General features: G+C 52.6%; 2 protein-coding genes across 6 annotated transcripts; both read right to left on the bottom strand.

Annotated features, from left to right (window-relative positions):
- Positions 1–4,101: 4,101 nt before the first annotated feature.
- On the bottom strand, positions 4,102–14,135 carry RAB3D (RAB3D, member RAS oncogene family). Of its 2 annotated transcripts, none has more exons than XM_032311661.1 (5): positions 13,976–14,135; positions 12,341–12,609; positions 11,550–11,668; positions 11,336–11,460; positions 4,102–7,046 (listed from the first exon to the last, which is right to left on the bottom strand). In XM_032311661.1, exons 2-5 carry the CDS (start codon positions 12,566–12,568, stop codon positions 6,859–6,861), a joined length of 660 nt encoding a protein of 219 aa, XP_032167552.1. In that variant the 5' UTR covers positions 12,569–12,609; positions 13,976–14,135; the 3' UTR covers positions 4,102–6,858. The 2 variants fall into 2 exon arrangements, with proteins under 2 accessions (XP_032167552.1, XP_032167554.1); XM_032311663.1 differs by having other exon boundaries at positions 13,924–14,135.
- Positions 14,136–15,491: 1,356 nt separating this feature from the next.
- Positions 15,492–18,044, bottom strand: TMEM205 (transmembrane protein 205). 4 transcript variants are annotated; one of them, XM_032311665.1, is made up of 4 exons: positions 17,987–18,044; positions 17,106–17,214; positions 16,838–17,001; positions 15,492–15,933 (listed from the first exon to the last, which is right to left on the bottom strand). In XM_032311665.1, exons 2-4 carry the CDS (start codon positions 17,203–17,205, stop codon positions 15,511–15,513), a joined length of 687 nt encoding a protein of 228 aa, XP_032167556.1. In that variant the 5' UTR covers positions 17,206–17,214; positions 17,987–18,044; the 3' UTR covers positions 15,492–15,510. The 4 variants fall into 4 exon arrangements, with proteins under 4 accessions (XP_032167556.1, XP_032167555.1, XP_032167557.1 ...); XM_032311664.1 differs by lacking the exon at positions 17,987–18,044 and adding an exon at positions 17,774–17,980; XM_032311666.1 differs by lacking the exon at positions 17,987–18,044 and adding an exon at positions 17,774–17,978 and having other exon boundaries at positions 15,492–15,857.
- Between the last annotated feature and the right edge of the window lie 11 nt (positions 18,045–18,055).

Here is an 18,055-nt window from a genome sequence, read left to right on the forward strand (position 1 = left end):
CTGATGAGCTCAAAAATTTCTTTTTCCATTGATTTCTTGGTATTTCGTTTGTTTATATAGAGATAGAATTGACATGAAAATATTTGTTTCAGGTGTCCAACATGATCTGAACCACAGCCATTGCCCATGATTGCACAGTAAGTCTAATGAACATCACCATACATAGTTAAAATTTTTTTCTTTTTCTATTTTTTAAAAAAAGATTTTAAGGGCACCTGGGTGGCTCAGTGGGTTAAAGCCTCTGCCTTTGGCTCAGGTCATGGTCTCAGGGTCCTGGGGTGGAGCCCCGCATCGGGCTCTCTGCTTAGCAGGGAGCCTGCTTCTCTTCCTCTCTCTCTCTCTGCCTGCCTCTCTGCCTACTTGTGATCTCTGTCTGTCCCGTAAATAAAATCTTTTAAAATTAAAAAATATATATATTTTATTTATTTAACACAGAGAGAGATCACAAGTAGGCAGAGGCAGGCAGAGAGAGAGGGGGAAGCAGGCTCCCCGCCGATGTGGAGCTTGATCCCAGGACCCTGGGATCATGACCTGAGCCGAAGGCAGAGGTTTAACCCACTAAGCAACCCAGGAGCCCCTAAATTATTTTTCTTTTGATGAGAACTTTTTTTTTTTTTTAAAAGATTTTTTATTTATTTATTTGACAGAGAGAGATCACAAGCAGGCAGAGAGGCAGGCAGCGAGAGAGGAGGAAGCAGGCTCCCTGCTGAGCAGAGAGTCCGTTGCGGGGCTCGATCCCAGGACCCTGAGATCATGACCTGAGCCGAAGGCAGCGGCTTAACCCACTGAGCCACCCAGGCGCCCCTTGATGAGAACTTTTAAGATCTGCTCTCTTGGTAACTTTCAAATAGTAATACAGTATTATTAACTATAGTCACCATGTTGTACATTACATTCTCAGGACTTAACACATTTGGTTTCTTTGCACTGGATCCAAATAAAGTCCACAAATCATGTTTGCTTGTCATGTCTCCTAAATCCCTTTTATTCTAATCCAGTAGTTCTCAAATTAGAGCATGCATTAGAATTCTCTGAATGTTCTGTGAAAGCACAGATGCTGGAGGGGGCTGCACCCCCAGGGCTTCTGACTGGAGATCTGGAGTAGGGCCTGGGAATCTGAATTCCAAATGACTGCTCAGGCAATGCTGCCAGAACTTGCTCAGAAAAACACTGCTCTGGGTTCTTCCTCCTCTTCTCCAAGCCCACCAACCTTTGTTACAGAAGGAGACCAGCGTGCGTGTGGGTGGCTCAGTGGGTTAAAGCTTGGCTCAGGTCATGATCCCAGGATTGAGTCCCACATCAGGCTCCTGCTCAGCGGGGAGCCCGCTTCTCCTTCCTCTGCTGCTCCTCCTTTTTGTCCTCTCATTCTTTCTCAAATAAATAAATAAAACCTTAAAATAACAACAACAAAAGAGTCTGGATTTACTCCTTGCTTCTACTGTGAATCCTTTATCTTCTTCCTCCTTCCCCCATATTTCCTGTAAGTCACTGGTTCTCAGCCCTCTGGGAACTTTCACAAAATGGGTCTGGGGACTCTGACATTCACCCAGAAGATTCTAAGGGCGGGACGTGGCCGCTGCTGAGAAACAATCTAAGGGCTTCATGCAATGACCACAACTACCTGAATCAGTTCTTTCATTGGAGATTGCAAAATGGTGGTTTATCTAATCTATCCATCTTTCTTAGGGGGGGCAGGGGGGGATTTTGAGGAAGCGAAAATGAGCACGGGTTGTGTTTGCTATTGTTTCAGTCACCTCCCATTGCAGGAAAGAACACACCAATTTCCTCTGGAGCCAGCCCACCTCTGCGATTTCTGTCCCAGAACCAGATTCTGTCACGTGGTCTCAGCCAGCCAATCAGCGCATTCCATCACTTCGTCCCCAGGCAGGCGATGGTTTGGAGACTTGGGATGAGATGACCAGCTCCCTTGATGCTCACCTCACCTCGCGAGGGCCAGGCCACAGAGCAAAGGCACAGAGAACAGTTGAGAAGCTTGGGACAGTATTGTGAGTCCGTGGGTCTAGCTCCCCTTTGAGCTCTGCAGTTCATACATTCACTCAACAAACATCAGTGGAGCTCCTGGTCTAAGTCATGAATGAACTTTTTTTACTCAGCCCCCCTCCTTTTTTTTTTTTGAAGATTTTATTTATTTAACAGACAGAGATCACAAATAGGCAGAGAGGTAGGCAGAGAGAGAGGAGGAAGCAGGCTCCCTGCCGGGCAGAGAGCCCGATGTAGGGCTTGATTCCAGAACTCTGGGATCACGACCTGAGCCGAAGGCAGAGGCTTAACCCACTGAGCCACCCAGGCGCCACTCTCAGAACACTTCTGACACCAAATGTGTGTTTGTGTGTGTGTAGGGGTTTCACACCAAACCACTCTCTCGGGGCACCAATGGGGTGTCCTAGAGTTCAGTTCTGATATTAACTACCCAGTATTGAGGCAGATACACAAACTTTAGGGCTCAGTCCGACTAGACTGCCCCCTCTTCAGATGCGGGTTTCAAGTATTGGGTCTCAGGGTGACCCATACTTCTGTCTGACTTGGCTCCAAAATCGGGGGCTCCAACAATCCCCCTTCCCTGTCAGTCTTGATAATTAAAATCTCGCAGTGCTCCCTAAACACTTTAGTTACAATTTTTAATTATGAAAGGATGAAAATCAGAAACAGCCAAACGCATAGGGTACAATATGGAGAAGGGGCGGAGCTTCCATGTCCTCTCCCAGCATGCCTCCTTTCTAGCACCTTGATGGGTTTCTAATCTAGAAACTCTCTGAATCAAGCAGGGGGTGGGGGAGGGGAAGGAGAGGGGTTGGGGGGAGAAGCAGGGCTGAAGAGGGAGCCAACCTGGGGCTCCGTCCCAGGACCCTGAGATCATGACCTGAGCCGAAAGCACTTAATGGACTGAGCCAGCCAGGCCCCTCATTTTTAGGCTTTTTATGGAAATCTCATCATTTAGGTATGATGGATAAAATCACTGGCCATTGGTGATTAACTCAATCACCAGCTTGTCTTCCCTCCACTTCCCAGTCAGGTGGCTGGGCTCAAGGCTCCCACCCTCTAGTCTTGGCTTTGTCTTTTTTCTTTTTTTTTAAATTTTAAAATTTATTTGTCAGGGAGAGAGCTAGTGAGCTAGAGAGAGGACTCCCAGGAGTGCCACCCGGGGGTCCCATGGCTTGGTCTTTCTGGACAGCAGCCCCCATCCTAAGCCACCTAGAGACTCCAGGCCTCTCATTAGCATACAAAAGACATTCTTATCGCTTGAGAAGTTCCAAGGATTTAGGAGCTGTGTGCCACGCCAGGAATAAAAACCAAATTTTGGTTTTTTAATTGTATCAAACAGGAACTGAGCTGGGTGTGGTAGTGAAAAATACATTTGAAGAACTGATATTATATTGAAAGGCACACTTGTTAAGTTAAACAAGTAAATTATATAGTAGTTTCCATTCTAGAAGCTATGGGGAGGAGGACACAGGAAAAGGACACCGGAAATGCTGCAGAGAGGCTGCAGTACCAAACAGGGAGGGGACAGAGGGAAAGGGGGGCCAATGGGAAAGTGAGATTTGCACAAAGGTCTGAAAGAGGAGGTGAGTGAGAGGAGCCATTTGACTTCAGGCAGACAGAACAGTCGGTGCAAATGCCCTGAGGCAGGGGCCTGGTGTGTTCAAATAGCAACAAGGCCAATGTGACTGCAGCAGAGCAAATGTGGGGGGCAAGTGGGAAGAACTGAGAACATGATCTAACAAGTCAGATCATGGAGGACCTTGTGAGTGCAGGGAAGACCCAGGCTTTTACTGAGTGGAGGAGCAATGGACAGTTCCGGTATGGACAGGATCCCACCAGCTGCCGCGGGGGCGGGTACAGATCATCTTACTAGGACTAGTTGGGGCAACATCACCCTCCCTTCCACACAGCAAACTTTCCAGGGCCAAGCTGGTGGGCATGAAGCCTGGCTCCTGAAGCCCCAGACCTGAGCCTTCTCCCTAGCCTGATCCATACTCTGCTGCATTTCACCTGGCCCTCAACCCAGCATCTCCTTGGCTGTAAGTCAACTATCCTCTTCCTGAAAACCACTTCTCACTAACAGCAGTAAAAGAAAAATTGCACAGGGACAGACGGCTTTATTTCCTCTTGTGGATAAACGTGCTTGTCTTTCCGAGTGGACACCAAAGAATTTCTTCCACGGGAGAACCATGTCTGGTACAGAAATGACCCAAGTTGGGAGCTCACTCCGTAGTGTTTGGGGATCATAAGGGAGAAGCCAGTTCGTGGAATTACTGCTTCAACACGGAGTCCAAATTTTGCCCCTTACTTGCCTTTTGGAACAGATAGGAGAGAAAGACCCAAGAGCATGATCTCTGAGAAGGCCAAAGAAAGAAAGAAAATGAAAAAGCAGAACCCCAAATCCCCAACTGTGGTCATGGCCGTGGAAAAATGAACTGCTTAAAGCCAATGCTGAGAATGTAGGACCCAGTCTCAGGCTCCCTCTCCAGACCCCAGTCCCCTTGGAGTTAAAATGTGGTTTTCCCACAGCCTCTGGCTTCATTTTTGTTTGTAAACTCAACAAATCTCCATCCCTCCGACCAGCCACTGCTGCCACCCCTGTGCCCATGGGATCTCCCAGGACAGTGGTTTTTGTTCCCCAGAGACTGTCGTGAGTGAAGCCTCCCACCCAAAATTATAAAATAAAAACTTATATTTTTAGAAGAAACAAACAAAAAAACCCTTTCCTACATTATTCCCAATTTTGAGAAGACCAAGGGGCAGCTAGCTGTCTGTTACTACTTAAAGCGCAACTGTCCAAAAATCACATATAAACACGAGGCTTACTTCACGTCAAGGGGAAGGCACAACCAGAGCTTTTTTTTTTTTCCCCCCCTTATCATGCGGGCTATGACAAGTTGGCTTGTCCCTTAGATAATGGCACTTTGATCAATCATTTTTTTTTTTTTCTGGCAAGCAGCTTAAGGAAAATGGACTAGCCCACAGAATCTTGACAGCCCATGGTGCATCTTAACAGGCTGCTTCTTCTTTTTTTTTTAAATAGCTGCTTTAATTTCTCTTTTATGTTAAAGTAACCAACATTTTTGACTCCTGCCCCCAAACATTCCCCAGACTCACTGTATGTGTTTCCAGGAACTTGACCATTTCACCTGTCATCTGGATTGTTGACTTACAGAGATGCCCTCACTTTGAAGATCTAAGGGCAGCCCTTGGTAAGGGACGAATTGGGCCCTCTAGAAATAAATTCAAAGCAGAGCTTCTAGAAAGAGCCAAGTTCCACTTGAACCAGATCTTCCTGGCTTGCAGGAGGAGGAGGCTGAGATTTTTAAAGCTGTATAGCAAGTGGTTTTGGTGGCAGGGCCTGGGGGTGGAACTCAAACCATCTGTTTAGACCATCCTCCCTGGGTCTGTCAAATTCTGGGATGTTAGCTGGTGTTCCGGGCCATATACAGGAGCCAGGCCACTGGAGTTTGGACTTGGGTGGGCAGGAAGGCCACTGAGCTGGAGTGGGGGTGGGGTGGAGATCAAGATAGAGATCCCCAGACTGCACATAAGCTCCCAGCAGGAGCCCCTGCCAGCTGGGGACCCCCGATCATGTGTCAACCAGGGACACTGAATCCCAGCCCATTGCCATCAGCCCGCCACTCCCAAGCACATCTGTGAAGAGTGTGTAGCAACAGTAATTACCCAATCTTGCCTTCTTGCCCCTTCAGCCCAACCCTACAGCTTCCCTTAGGAGAAACATCCTCCATTCCTCCATTAGTAGGAAACATCACCTCTCTGGTCCCCACTGATGATGTGGCTCAGGAAACAGGGCTCTGGGTCTTCAAGGGTCCTTGATGGGGAGGAGCCCAAGTCCTTCCATTGACAGGTTGCCCGCAAGGGCCAGCGATGGGAACATTGCTCAATTTCCTTCTCTAGCAGGATGTGAGATGTGGAAAGACCTTGCTTAAAACATCACCAGCCAAATGGGGCCCGGGAGAGGCAGGTATGGGTGGGAGGGCCCAGGCTCCTGGCTCTGAGGTTAACTTCCAGCAAAAAGTCCCGAGTGGGAACTCCACGGGTTGGGCCATCCTCTGCCCAGCCTGATGGGGCCCAGAATTCCAGAATTCATTCCAGGGATCGGAGATGCTACAGTAGATAAGTCAAAACAGTGGCGGGAGTGTGGGTGATGCGAAATCCTGGGGAAGCTCAGAAGGCACTTCTGGGGTCCCTGAAGCTGGGGTGAGGGGGCTCTGACTTCCTGTCCCTTTACAATGGGAAAGCTGCTCTAATTCGGCTTGCACAGGCAGAGGGTCTGCAGGCCAGCAGGGAAGGGTCTGCGGGGGCTAAAATCACCTCCCTGCCTTGGAAGCTTGAGGGCTGAGGAGTTTCACAGGCAGGCCTGGGACCACACCAGGGGCCTCCGAGAAAGGCATCGCCTTCCACGTCCCCAGGGATGAACTCTGAGGACCCACCCTACAGGAGGAAGACGATGAAGCATCTTCCACCAGCTGGTGAACACCAGGCAATGCCTCACAGAGAATGGACCAGGATGAGAGTTCTAACCCCAGAAGGCACTGTGGAGGCCCTCCCACCAGACCGGGGGGACACACTGCCCACCCTCCCTCTGTTAGGATTCCTGAAAGGCAGCAAGCTCGTGCATGTCAGTGCCCCCAGACTCTGCCATGCAGAATCCCCAGGGCCTGGAGCTTGTGTTAAGGCTCTTCAGGCAAGTCGGAGGTCATGCAAGAGCCAGGGCAGCCGGCGGGAGGGAAGGGGGCACCCTGAGCTTGGAAACAGCCCTTGTGGCTCATGCCTCAGTCATAGTCCCTGCCAAGGCCGGAAGGGGTAGGCAGGGATTGGGGACCATCTCTAGCAGCTGCAGCTGCTGGGCTCAGGGGGCGTGGTGTCCCCCAAGGCCGGGCCTTTCCCATTGCTCCCCGGGCTGGAGCTGGGGTCTAGGGACTCATTCATCTTCTCACAGATGACATCCACCAGGCGCTCAAAGACCTGCTTCACATTGATGTTCTCCTTGGCGCTGGCCTCGAAGAACTCAAAACCTGGAAGGACACGAGGTGGGAACAGCAGTGAGACCCCGGAGGGCAGAGCCGGGGCTGTGACATCACCCAAACCTGGTCTCCAAGCCCAGGTCTGCCCTTCATGCGGTTGTGAGACCTTGACCGAGTGCCTTGGTCTCTCGAAGCCTCAGTTGGCTCATCTGTAAAAAGGGAAAAATGCTGATGCTGATAAAAGTCTGTGGCAGCAGCCCCTGTTGGGGCTATGCCAACAGTCTCTTTGTCACAAAGCAATGGCTGCAAGTCTAGCTAGTAATGTTCCAGGACCCAGCAGGCATGTAACAAATGGTGGGTTTCCCAGCGTCCACAGGGCGTCTGCGATGCCCACAGTCTTGACCCACAGAACATATTAAAAGTGGCAATAATGAGGAGCACCTGGGTGGCTCAGTCAGCTAAGCATCTGCCTTTGGCTCAGGTGATGATCCTGGGGCCTTGGGTTCAAGTCCTTGGGATGAATCCTGCTTCTTCCTTTTCCTCTGCCCCTCCCCTGCTTGTGCCCATGCTCAAGTGTGCTCTCACCCTCTCAAATAAATCAATAAAATCTCGGGGCACCCGGGTGGCTCAGTGGGTTAAAGCCTCTGCCTTCAGCTCAGGTTATGATTCTGGGGTTCTGGGATTGAGCCCCGCATCAGGCTCTCTGCTCAGCGGGGAGCCTGCTTCTTCTTCTCTCTCTCTGCCTGCCTCTCTGCCTACTTGTGATCTCTGTCTGTCAAATAAATAAATAAATAATTTTTAAAAAGCAGTAGCAATAATGGTAATAAATAAGCAGCAGCTGCAGCAAACACCCAGGTGCCCCTAACTTGTCTTTCATTTAAAAACAAAAAGCTTATCCTGGGTGCCTGGGTGGCTCAGTGGGTTAAACGTTGAATGCTCAATTTTGGCTCAGGTCATGATCTCAGGGCCTGGGATGGAACCAAGCTCCTTCTTCCTCTGCCCCCCACTCTCTCTATCAAAAATAAAAATAAAAAATAAAAAATAAACATTTTTTTTTTAAATTTACAAAAGTTTGTCCTCCAAAAGCTAGAAGGTAGTACAAAGGCTCTGGGGACTCGCCCATGGTCCCTCAGCTACAAAAAGTGGGCTGCCGACCTAACAATAAAGGGGTACATGGCAATCCTTCTTGTACCCCTAAAAAGCTGGCTCAGGCTCTGCCTACAGGGGGTTACTGCCCGGAATGGTCCGAGATAACATCCACACCCACAACACCCACCCAGCTGGGCCAGAAATTCAAACACCCACCCCATTACACAGTGCAGGGTAAACACAGCCCTCTCCCAGCACTTGTCATGCTGTACTATAAAAATGCAATTACAATTAAAGAATTATGTGTGTGTAATTATCCATTTACTAGCCGTCTCTGTTACTAGAACGCCAGGTTGGGGAGGGCAGGAGCCTTGTCTTGTGCCTGGCACAGAGCAGGTGCTTGGAAACTATTCGCTGAATGATGGATTGAATGACAGAGGCAGAGCATGAACTCAAATCTTCTACCCCAAGCCTACTGATCATCACTGTCACACCACTGTCTTCCTAGGCAAGCCTGGCATTACCTTTTTTTTTTTTTTTTTAAGATTTTATTTAATTATTTATCAGAGAGAGAGAGAGAAAGAGAGAGTATACAAGCATGGTGAATGGCAGGCAGAGGGAGAAGCAGGGTCCCCGCCCAGCAGAGAGACCAATGTGGGACTCGACCCCAGGATCAACCCAAGCCAAAGGCAGGTGCCCAACCGACTGAGCCACCCAGGCGTCCCATGCTTGGCATTTCCTTATCTGTGCATGGCTCTGCCTCAAACAATCTGAGTTCTTTTTGTAATGCTATTTTTTTTTCTGATTATAAATAGTGAATAAATTAATTAAAGTTAGAAACCACCAAAAAATATCCAGATGAGTAGAAAAGCTATTTATAATCTCATGATCCAGAAGCAATTACTACTGGTGTTTTGATATTTTGCTTTCCACTTTAAAAAAAAAAAAATACAAGTACACAATTACTGGGGTTGGGTTTGTAGGGGGTATTGCACGTACACGCGTGCATCAAATTCTGTCTCCCGCTCCGTACACCAGTATTTTAAACTTTATGATGGAGTTGGAAGCCCCCTCACCCCTAGTCGCTAGATGTTCTCTGCAAGGTGGGGGCAACATCTGTAAGTATCCAGCCCAAGGATGGGAATCGTAGCTGATTTCACCAGTTCTATGACTGACTGGGGATCTAGGCCCCAATTGTACAGGCTGACTCCCCATCACAGCTGGAAACGAGACCCTAGTTGAAGCGCCCAGAAAGCCCAGGGAACAGGGGAGCAAGTTCAATCACACCAAAAGGGAGCAGACAGCCAGATCTCAAATGGGAGATTCCCTCGAACAAAGACCCAGTCTGTCCAACAAATAGTTGGTAAGAAAAAAAGAAGACTGTGTGTAGTCCAGGGTCCCTGAACTTTCTCTGTAAAGGGCCAGATAGTAAATATTTGAGGATCTGTGGGCCGTTATGGGGTGCCTACAGCTTTGTGTGCAAGCATCAACAAGAGTTCACAGTCATGGTGCCTGGGTGGCTCAGTGGGTTAAAGCCTCTGCCTTCAGCTCAGGTCATGATCCCAGGGTCCTGGGATCGAGCCCCGCATCAGGCTCTCTGCTCAGCAGGAAGCCTGCTTCCTCCTCTCTCTCTCTGCCTGCCTCTCTGCCTACTTGTGATCTCTGTCTGTCAAATAAGTAAATAAAATCTTTAAAAAAAAAAAAAAAAAGAGTTCACAATCATGCTAGCTAACACTCAGATACAACCGCCTGTGTGCCAGACTGTGACACCGGCCTTATGTCATATTCGTTTAGTCCCCACGACAGCTTGATGAGCTGGGGCTCTCGTAACCTCCATTTCACACAAGTGGAAGCACAGGCCCAGACAGATGAAATTACCAAAAGCAAGATCACAAGGTGATGGAGAACGAATACAGGTTAATGTGCAATCAGGGCCCATGTTGGCTTATTTCATCTTTCTAACAGCGCCCTGAAGGAGACACGGTTTTCACTCTGTTTTCCAGATGGAGAAATGGAAGCACAGAGAGGGGAGGCGATGTGCCCAAGGTCACACAGCTACTGGGTTGCAGAATGGGAATCGAGCTCCTGAGTCTGGATTCTTACAAGCCCTCCCCTGCGGTGGTGGTTACGTTGCCTCCTGCAACGAAAGTTCTATGGAGGGCTTTGAATTCTAGAATACTCCAGGAAAGATTTCCTTTTAGCTTAGAGGCGCCTGGGTGGCTCAGTCCAGCATCTGCCTTCAGCTCAGGTCATGATCCTGAGGTCCTGGATAGAGCCCTGCTTCAGGCTCCCCACTCAGTGGGGAGTCTGCTTCTCCCTCTGCCCCTCCCCCCAACTCATGCACTCTCTCTCTTAAATAAATAAAACCTTAAAAAAAAAATTTCCTTTTAGCCTAAATTTCCATTTATGTAATTCAAAAATGTAGCCTGAAAACTCCTCCTCCCATCCCAGTGCCCTGGTCCCCAGTTCTTGGATGCACACGGGCCACCCCTGTTACTAGATGTTTCCATATCCTTCTGGAGTTTCTTTGGGCAAACCTAAGTGTATATTCTTATTCATATATATTTTTATACACTCCTGCAGGGGTCAGCAAACTCTGAGTCACAGGCCAGATCTGGCCCATCACCTACTTTTGTCAGCCAGGTCTTACTGACGGTCACATTCCTTCGTGTAAGCTCGCTGGCTGCTTCCAGGTGGAGCTGAGGGTGCTGGCAGTGACTCTGTGCCTGCAGATTACTTCCTGTCTGGCCCTTCGAGAAAACATTTGCTGAGCTGCGAACTAAAGGAAGCAGCCAAGCCCACTTCTCTGCCGTTCGCTCTTCCCTGAGCCCCGTATCCCAGAGATGTTGCCACAGCAGAGCGTAAAGAACACGTCTGTCCCTTCTCACATCTGCGTAGTGCTCTGCCACGTGACTGTGCTCTATGTTTCGAGACGTCCCCGCCGTGAGATTTTCAGGAGGTTGCTAACAGTTCTTGTCCCTCCCGCCAACAGTGCTGTGATCTGAGACACTCGCCACTTCCCACACAAGTGGGATGTTTGGAGGGTACATTTCCAGCAATGTTTTTGCCCAGTCTGGGTTCCCAGGACAGTGGGAAGGATCTGTCACTGAATTCCCTGAAATTAAATGCAGAAGGTGGCATACCTGTGGGTATTTTTCTGAGCAGAGCCTCAAAGGGCAACCCTGTGGTTGGACCCGGGCCTTAAGGGTGGGGATTGGGGTTTGGTTCTGGGGCCCAGGCTGGGCACTAACCGAGGTCATCGGCGAGCCTCCGGCCATCCTCAGTAGGCACGACCCGCTCATCTTCCAGGTCACACTTGTTCCCCACCAGGATCACCTGAGCGTTGTCCCAGGAGTAGGTCTTGATCTGCGTGGCCCTGTGGAGTTTGAGGGCCATGAGGCTAGAAATGGGAGAGTCAAAGGGATAGGCTGAAGGTCAGGGTGTCAGTGGTCTGCGAGCACTCACCAGTCCTGCACGGCAGCGAAGGACTCCTGGTTGGCCACGTCATACATGAGCAGGAAGCCCATGGCTCCGCGGTAGTAGGCTGTGGTGATGGTGCGGTAGCGCTCCTGGCCCGCCGTGTCCTAGACACACAGCAGGGTCAGGCCACCAGAAGCTACCCTGTTTCACACGCCACCCCTGCAGGGCCCTAAGCAGGCCACCACCCAGTGCTCACAGCCCCAACCTGATGGAAGGCATGGCCCTGCCTCTGTGGAGTTCCCAGTCTGAGGGGTCAGTGGCCTCTCACAGACTTGGACCTCATCTCGAAGAACAGACTCCATGACCCCATACAAGCGCCACCTGGGCCAGAGAGTGCGGTTTCCATGCTGACACCCTGGTGCGCAACACCACGCTCATCATCATCGGCGGCGGCCATGTTGGGAGCGAGAGCATGTCTCTGAGGAGCACACAGGTCTGTGGGGGATCCTGCAATGGGACCCACACCTCTTCCCCACTGGTCACCAGGACTTCTAACCCGCCTTGGGTTAGCAGCTGTCTGCCCCTCAGACCCTATAGGGCAGAGCATAGTCTCCTCATCCTGATGAAGTCACCTTTGAGATAATCCGCCCCTCCCCCACTCTTCACACCTACCCCAAGCCCCCTCCCTGACTTTGGGCCACTCTGTCTCCCCCAGGGCCCCTCCCCACAGCCCTCCACCCTGTCAGGGATGTCTCTGGAAGAACCCCAGCCCCTCCTGGGCCAGCACAAAGACCCCTGTCCCTTTGCCCCAGATCCACAACGGCTGCCTGGCCCACCCAGATCTGCAGCTTGATCCTCTTGTCATGGCGATAGACCGTCTTGACCTTGAAGTCGATGCCCACGGTGCTGACAAAGGCAGGTGTGAAGGAGTCATCCGCATAGCGGAACAGGAAGGACGTCTTGCCCACGCTGCTGTTGCCGATAAGCAGCAGCTTGAACATGTAGTCGAAGTTCTGGTCGGCTGCATCCCGCGGGCCTGTCGGGGGGTCTCCAGCTGATGCCATCTTGGCAGAGAGCCTCTGGAGGGGCGGGGAGGCCTGGAGTCCTGAAGAAAAATAAAACGAGGAATGGCTCCAGCATATACGCCAGACCCGGATTCAAATCCTGACTCTGCCCCTTGGAGGCCAAGTGACCTCAGAACATCCCTTGCTCTCTCTGGCCTTCAGGGTCCTCCTCTGGAAAACGGGGACACTTATCCAATGCCAGGACCCAGGCTGTGGGGGGCACATGGGGTGCCTCCTCTGGCCACTGAGGAGCCAGACCCTGCAGAAGGTACAGGTGTGGACTTTGCCCCAGAGTGAGCAGCTGGCTTGGCCCAGGTGTGGGCTGGGGGGAGGGGGGCCTGCCAGCTGGCTAGAGCCCCCCCTCATGGCCTGGGTGTTGACTTTGGCAGGGATACCTGCCCTGACCACCCCCACCCCCTGCCGCAACGCTGAGTTTAACCCCATCCCTGGCCTCCACAGGGAAGGGGGTTTTAGCGGATAAAGCCCGGGTTTAAAGCCCAGCTCTAGCCCCAAATGGGTCCTGACACCTTCTATTTGTCAAAGGGGTGGGCCCCATCTCCCTCAGGGCAGGGCTGACTCACCCCAGCCCCAACCCACAGAGTCTGCAGTGACAGTCCTCAACTCTAAGCAAGCCGCACTCCCCTCTACCCCTGATCCTTCCTTTCCTGTTAATCTGAAGAAGCTGGGCTGCTTCATCTGGGTCCTTAGCCCTCACTGCCTCCCTAGGCCTCAGTTTCCCCAGCTGTCTATGGCCACGCCTTGAGCTGCCCAGGGAGGTTCCAGGAGGCCTGGGTGAACTGAGGGCACAGTGGCAGAGGAACCCTTAGCAAAGCTATTTCTCAACAGCCTGTGGGGCTTTTTTCCATTTTAAAAGAGGACCGAACCTGCCCGCTTTCCTGCCCAGCCCTCAGCCCCACCCGGTGTTCCGGGAGAACGAGTTCGAGGAGGGGAAGACAAGAGGCAGGAAACCTTTCCCCATGCTGGGCAGGGCTGCCAGACTGGGGCCCTTTCCCCAGGCCCAGACCCAGCCCACCTGTCAGCCGGTCCCACCTCTTCCTGACCATCTGGCCACCGTCCCTCACGCCTGGCACTAGATAAGGGTCCCCGGAGGGCTCGGCCCTGTCCCCCTGCTGGATGTGGGGCGCCCCCGCCAGTGCAGGGGGGCTCAGGAGCTTCCTCCCATCACCATATGGTCCCATCTCCTGTTCCCAGCTGGGCTCTCTGCCCCGCCCGCGCCCCATTAACGCTCCCCGAGCAGCCCAGCTGGGTGGGGGCGAGGGAAGGAGGCGTTCCCCCACCGCCCGCCTTTGTTCCCTGGGCCCCGGGCCCCCCCTCTAGCCCCCGGCCCCCCAGACCTGCTGGGACTCGGAGGTGCGGGGCGGGATGCGGTCCCTCGGAAGGGGTTACCTCGCGTCGGGGGGGCGCTGTCCGCGGGCGTTCCTTCTTCGAATTCGCTGCGGTCTGGCCCCGGCCGCAACGCCTACCCCGCAGCCGCCGCCGCCACCGCCACCTCCACCGCCACCTCCACCGCCGCTGCCAGCAGCCACCCGGATTCCGCGCGGCTCCGCCCAGGCCGGGGAGGAGGGGCGACTCCTCGGAGAGGGCGGGGCGGGGCGGGGCCGGTCCGGGGCGGGGCTCGCGAACGCGGGTCGGGGGGGAGGGGGGAGGGGCTGGACGCTGCACGGAGCTGGGAGCAGCCTAGGGCCCGCCCCCCAACAATAAACTTTTCACTTTTCCTAACTATGTGTAGAGCTCCTACTCTTTGCAGGAAAATGAAGAGCGTGGATTCTGGTTCGAATCCCAGCTCCCCCACTTTCTAGCGCGGTTTAACTTTGGACGTGCTACTTAACCTAGTGGGGCCTATTGCCCCCATCCCTCCAGCAGTCCCTAACAAGAATCCCTACCTCACAGGCCTGTGCGAGCTAGGCCTCTGCGGGCTAGGTCCCTAAAGAGGGCTAGGTCCCTGCGAAATATTCCGCAGGTCCCTTAGAATTGAACCTTTTCCAGATAAGGAAATGGAGCCTCAGAGAAAGGCACCTCTTTGCCTGAGGCCAGACACGAGGAAATTTGGCATCCGGCCTTACGTGAGGCCCCAGAATTTTCTTCAAGGCATGAGAAGATCTGCAGGCTTTGCTGGAGTCAAATCCCAATGACTACATCTGAAGCCACTTGCTGAGCTTCTCTGGGTCCCCATTACTTCGTGGGAACAATAGCAGCTCCCTCCAAGAGCCACACGGATGTATGGAGATGACATGCATCGGGAAGGGCCAGCATATGATCAGTAACAGGCAGCCCCACAGTCTCCCTGGCACTCAACGGCGGAGGTGAGCTTCTCACTCAACCGGTCATCGTGGGGAAGAAAAAATGAAGCTCATCACACTCTGCCTTGCACACTTCTCTTTGAAAGTGACTCTTCAGTGGCACCTGGGTGGCTCAGTGGGTTAAAGCCTCTGCCTTCAGCTCAGGTCGTGATTCCAGGGTCCTAGCATCGAGCCCCCGCATCGGGCTCTCTGCTCAGCGGGGAGCCTGCTTCCCTTCCTCTCTCTTTGCCTGCCTCTCTGCCTACTTGTGATCTGTCAAATAACTAAATAAAATTAAAAAAAAAAAAGTGACTCTTCACACTTCCTTGGCCACCACAGTGAGTCCTGTGGCCATCCCCAATGTTGATGGGGTGGAAAACAGGATAGTCCCCTGGGGCTCAGAACTGGCTATTGTTACTGTAATATAGTAATGTGTCATGGTTAGTGCCCTGCCTGGCACACAGCAGGTGCTCAATAAAGGCACACCGTTACAGGAAGAGCTTGGGGTGTGCAACAGCTAACACCCCAGATCATGCCGCATGTTTGTGGTAATGAGGCCCTCGGCTCTACATTTGCCCACCCCTCTTGCCCACTTTCCAGCTGGAGAAAAATGACAGCAGCCCTTTCCAAAGAAGTGTTTATTCACATCTGGGGCCTCAGCAGGGCCGGAGAGGAAGTGGGCTTTAAAGGCTCCCAAGGCCCAGGGCAAGGCTTGCAAGGCAGAGCCCATTGCTCAGGAGACAGCCCAGATTGCAAATGGAGGACAGACCGTGGTAGCGGAAAAAGGTCTGGCGGAGGACACTGTACTTGGGGTCCTTCTCCCGCAGCTGGCGGTAGGGATCGGGGCCCTGGTGGCTTCCAGGTACCTCCCCGCCCAGACCCCGCTCCTTCTCCACCCTGTGCAGGGCCCACATGGCAGCTGTGGTGCGGGGCTCCAGCCAGCGGGCGTTGACGGCGGCCATTGAGAGGCTCAGGAGCATCAGGCAGAGCTGGCAGGGTGATGGGAGGAGGACAGGGTGAGTCAGGCTGGGGAGGCAGGAAGGAAGGGTCCCAGGGAGGGTCCTCCTGCATCCTCAAAGCCCAGAGGGGGATGAGACAGCATTAGATTAGATTAAAGCTAGGCCTCCCTGTCCTTCCCCAGACCCACTCTAGAGGCCCCAAACAGAGCTCCAGCTTTCAAACCAGAAGCTCCCAAGGAAAGGTTCCGTCACCATCTCCTCTATTCACCCCCTCACCCAAAACCTTCTGAGCCTTTCCTCCTCTGATACCCAGACTGGAAGTTTCCAAACACAGCCTTGCCTCCACCCTGGGTGTATCTCTCTGGCCAGAACCTCTCTTCCCCAGATTGGGACAGAGCACCATAACTCTTTCCCCCCAAAAGAGTCTAAGACAGGGCCCATCTCCTCAATGGTCCCTACCAGACTCCAGAAGCTGAGATTGGGCCCACCGGGAGTGAACAGAAAGTCCTCGAACTTCTAGTTACCCCAAATCCTGTCTCTTTGGGATTATTCTTGAAACCCTTGTCAAGCCTTTCCTGCCCGCATCTGAGGAACGTAATGGGGGCAGGGGAAAGGCAGGATAGAGAAATATGAGATGCAGAGATGGTTCCCTTCCTTGTGCCTGGGGAAGTGTGTGGGGGACTGTAAATTCCCAGTCAGGCTGGTTTTTAAACAATGAGCTGGGGTCACTGCCCCAACCTAGCTGAGTCACCACAACTTGGCAGCAGGCCCAGCCAGGGGAAAGAGAGGGAGCAGCAGCCAGCAGGGAGACACTGAGGAATAGATAGGGCTGCTAGGGATAGTTGTGCAGGCTGTGCACTGCTCAAGGGTATCCAGAACCCAGCTTTGTATCCACCAGGAAGGTGCAGTTGCTTGTTTGTTTTTTAATTCTCACAAAGGGGTAGCCATAGGTACTCAGTGGGGTTCTGGGAATGGATGTCCAGAAGACAGTGGAGCCCAAGCCCGCATACCTGGATGGCCTCCCAGAATGTGAGCTGAGTCCAGGCATGTTGCGAAGCCAAGATGCAGAGGTTGATGAAAGCACAGCCCATGGAGATGTGAAAGTAGAAAGGGAAGAGTTTGCTCTGCACAAGGCCAAAGGTATGTCGGGGAAGGCTTCGGAAAAGCAGGAAGCCTGTAGGGTATAGGGAACCACATGCCTGTTAGGAAACTTCCAGGTATCCTTTCATTCTTGTCTACACCCTGGGTACCCATGATGTTCAGGTGGAGGGTCCCTACCTGAGATGAAGGTCACCCACATTTGCATGCCCCAGGCCCCCGACAAGACCAGTAGATGGACCATCTTAGTCAGGCTTCCTGGATTCCCACCTTCCTCCATCTTGCAGGCCTGGGAAAGAGGCATTGGGTCTTTCAGAGTTTTACCTTTGCCCCATGGTCTTCAGCCTGTGACCATGCTTAACGGCAGGGTCACAGCTAACCCAGCAGAGATAAAGGGCTACCAGCCCGGGCATGCGGGTGGGGAAGACCCAGAACAATCCTGAGACAACCTCCAACCCCACCTCTCCAAATGTCAGCCCTTAAGATCTCAGGCTCTCTGGACCCCAGCATCCACGCCGTCTCCAAGACCCAAAAATTTCAGTTAGCCCCAGCAGCTCAAACTCGCAGCTCTGGGTATTCAGATATCCCCCCCCATTGACTCCCCAAAACCAGCCCAGTGACCTAATTCTAACAGTAAAGACCCCTGGTCACATCTCAGGGTCCCAAATATCACCAGAAATATCCTCAAAACACCTCCGGACACGCCATCTAATCTCGGGAAACCCCAAATCTCATCCCGAGGACACCGACCCTGTTACTGCACCCAGATCTCAACCCTCAGCACCCTGGAGTCCGAGAACAGAAGTGCCAGGCCAGATCTCGGGGGCCGGGTGGGCTAGGCTCGCTACCTCACTCCTGTGCTCGCAGATGGGCCGCGGACTTCTTCAGTCCCCTCCCAAGCATTCATCCCGCCTCCCAGCTGAGCCCGAAGCCAATTGGATCGTAGATCTGCCGCCTCCCGTACCACCCTCTTAGATATTGACTAATCGATTAGCGGAAAACAGCCTGGAATCCCGCCCCCTAGCCTGGTTTTTATCCAATTACGCCGCGACTCCTAAGACCTGCGGAAACAGGAAGGCGCCAATAAGACCTTTGGCTGCATCGGCGGGGGCGGAGCTAAAATGTCAGCC

The sequence above is a fragment of the Mustela erminea genome, chromosome 1 (genome assembly GCF_009829155.1).
Source record: "Mustela erminea isolate mMusErm1 chromosome 1, mMusErm1.Pri, whole genome shotgun sequence".
In the NCBI taxonomy this organism is placed as follows: domain Eukaryota; kingdom Metazoa; phylum Chordata; class Mammalia; order Carnivora; family Mustelidae; genus Mustela; species Mustela erminea.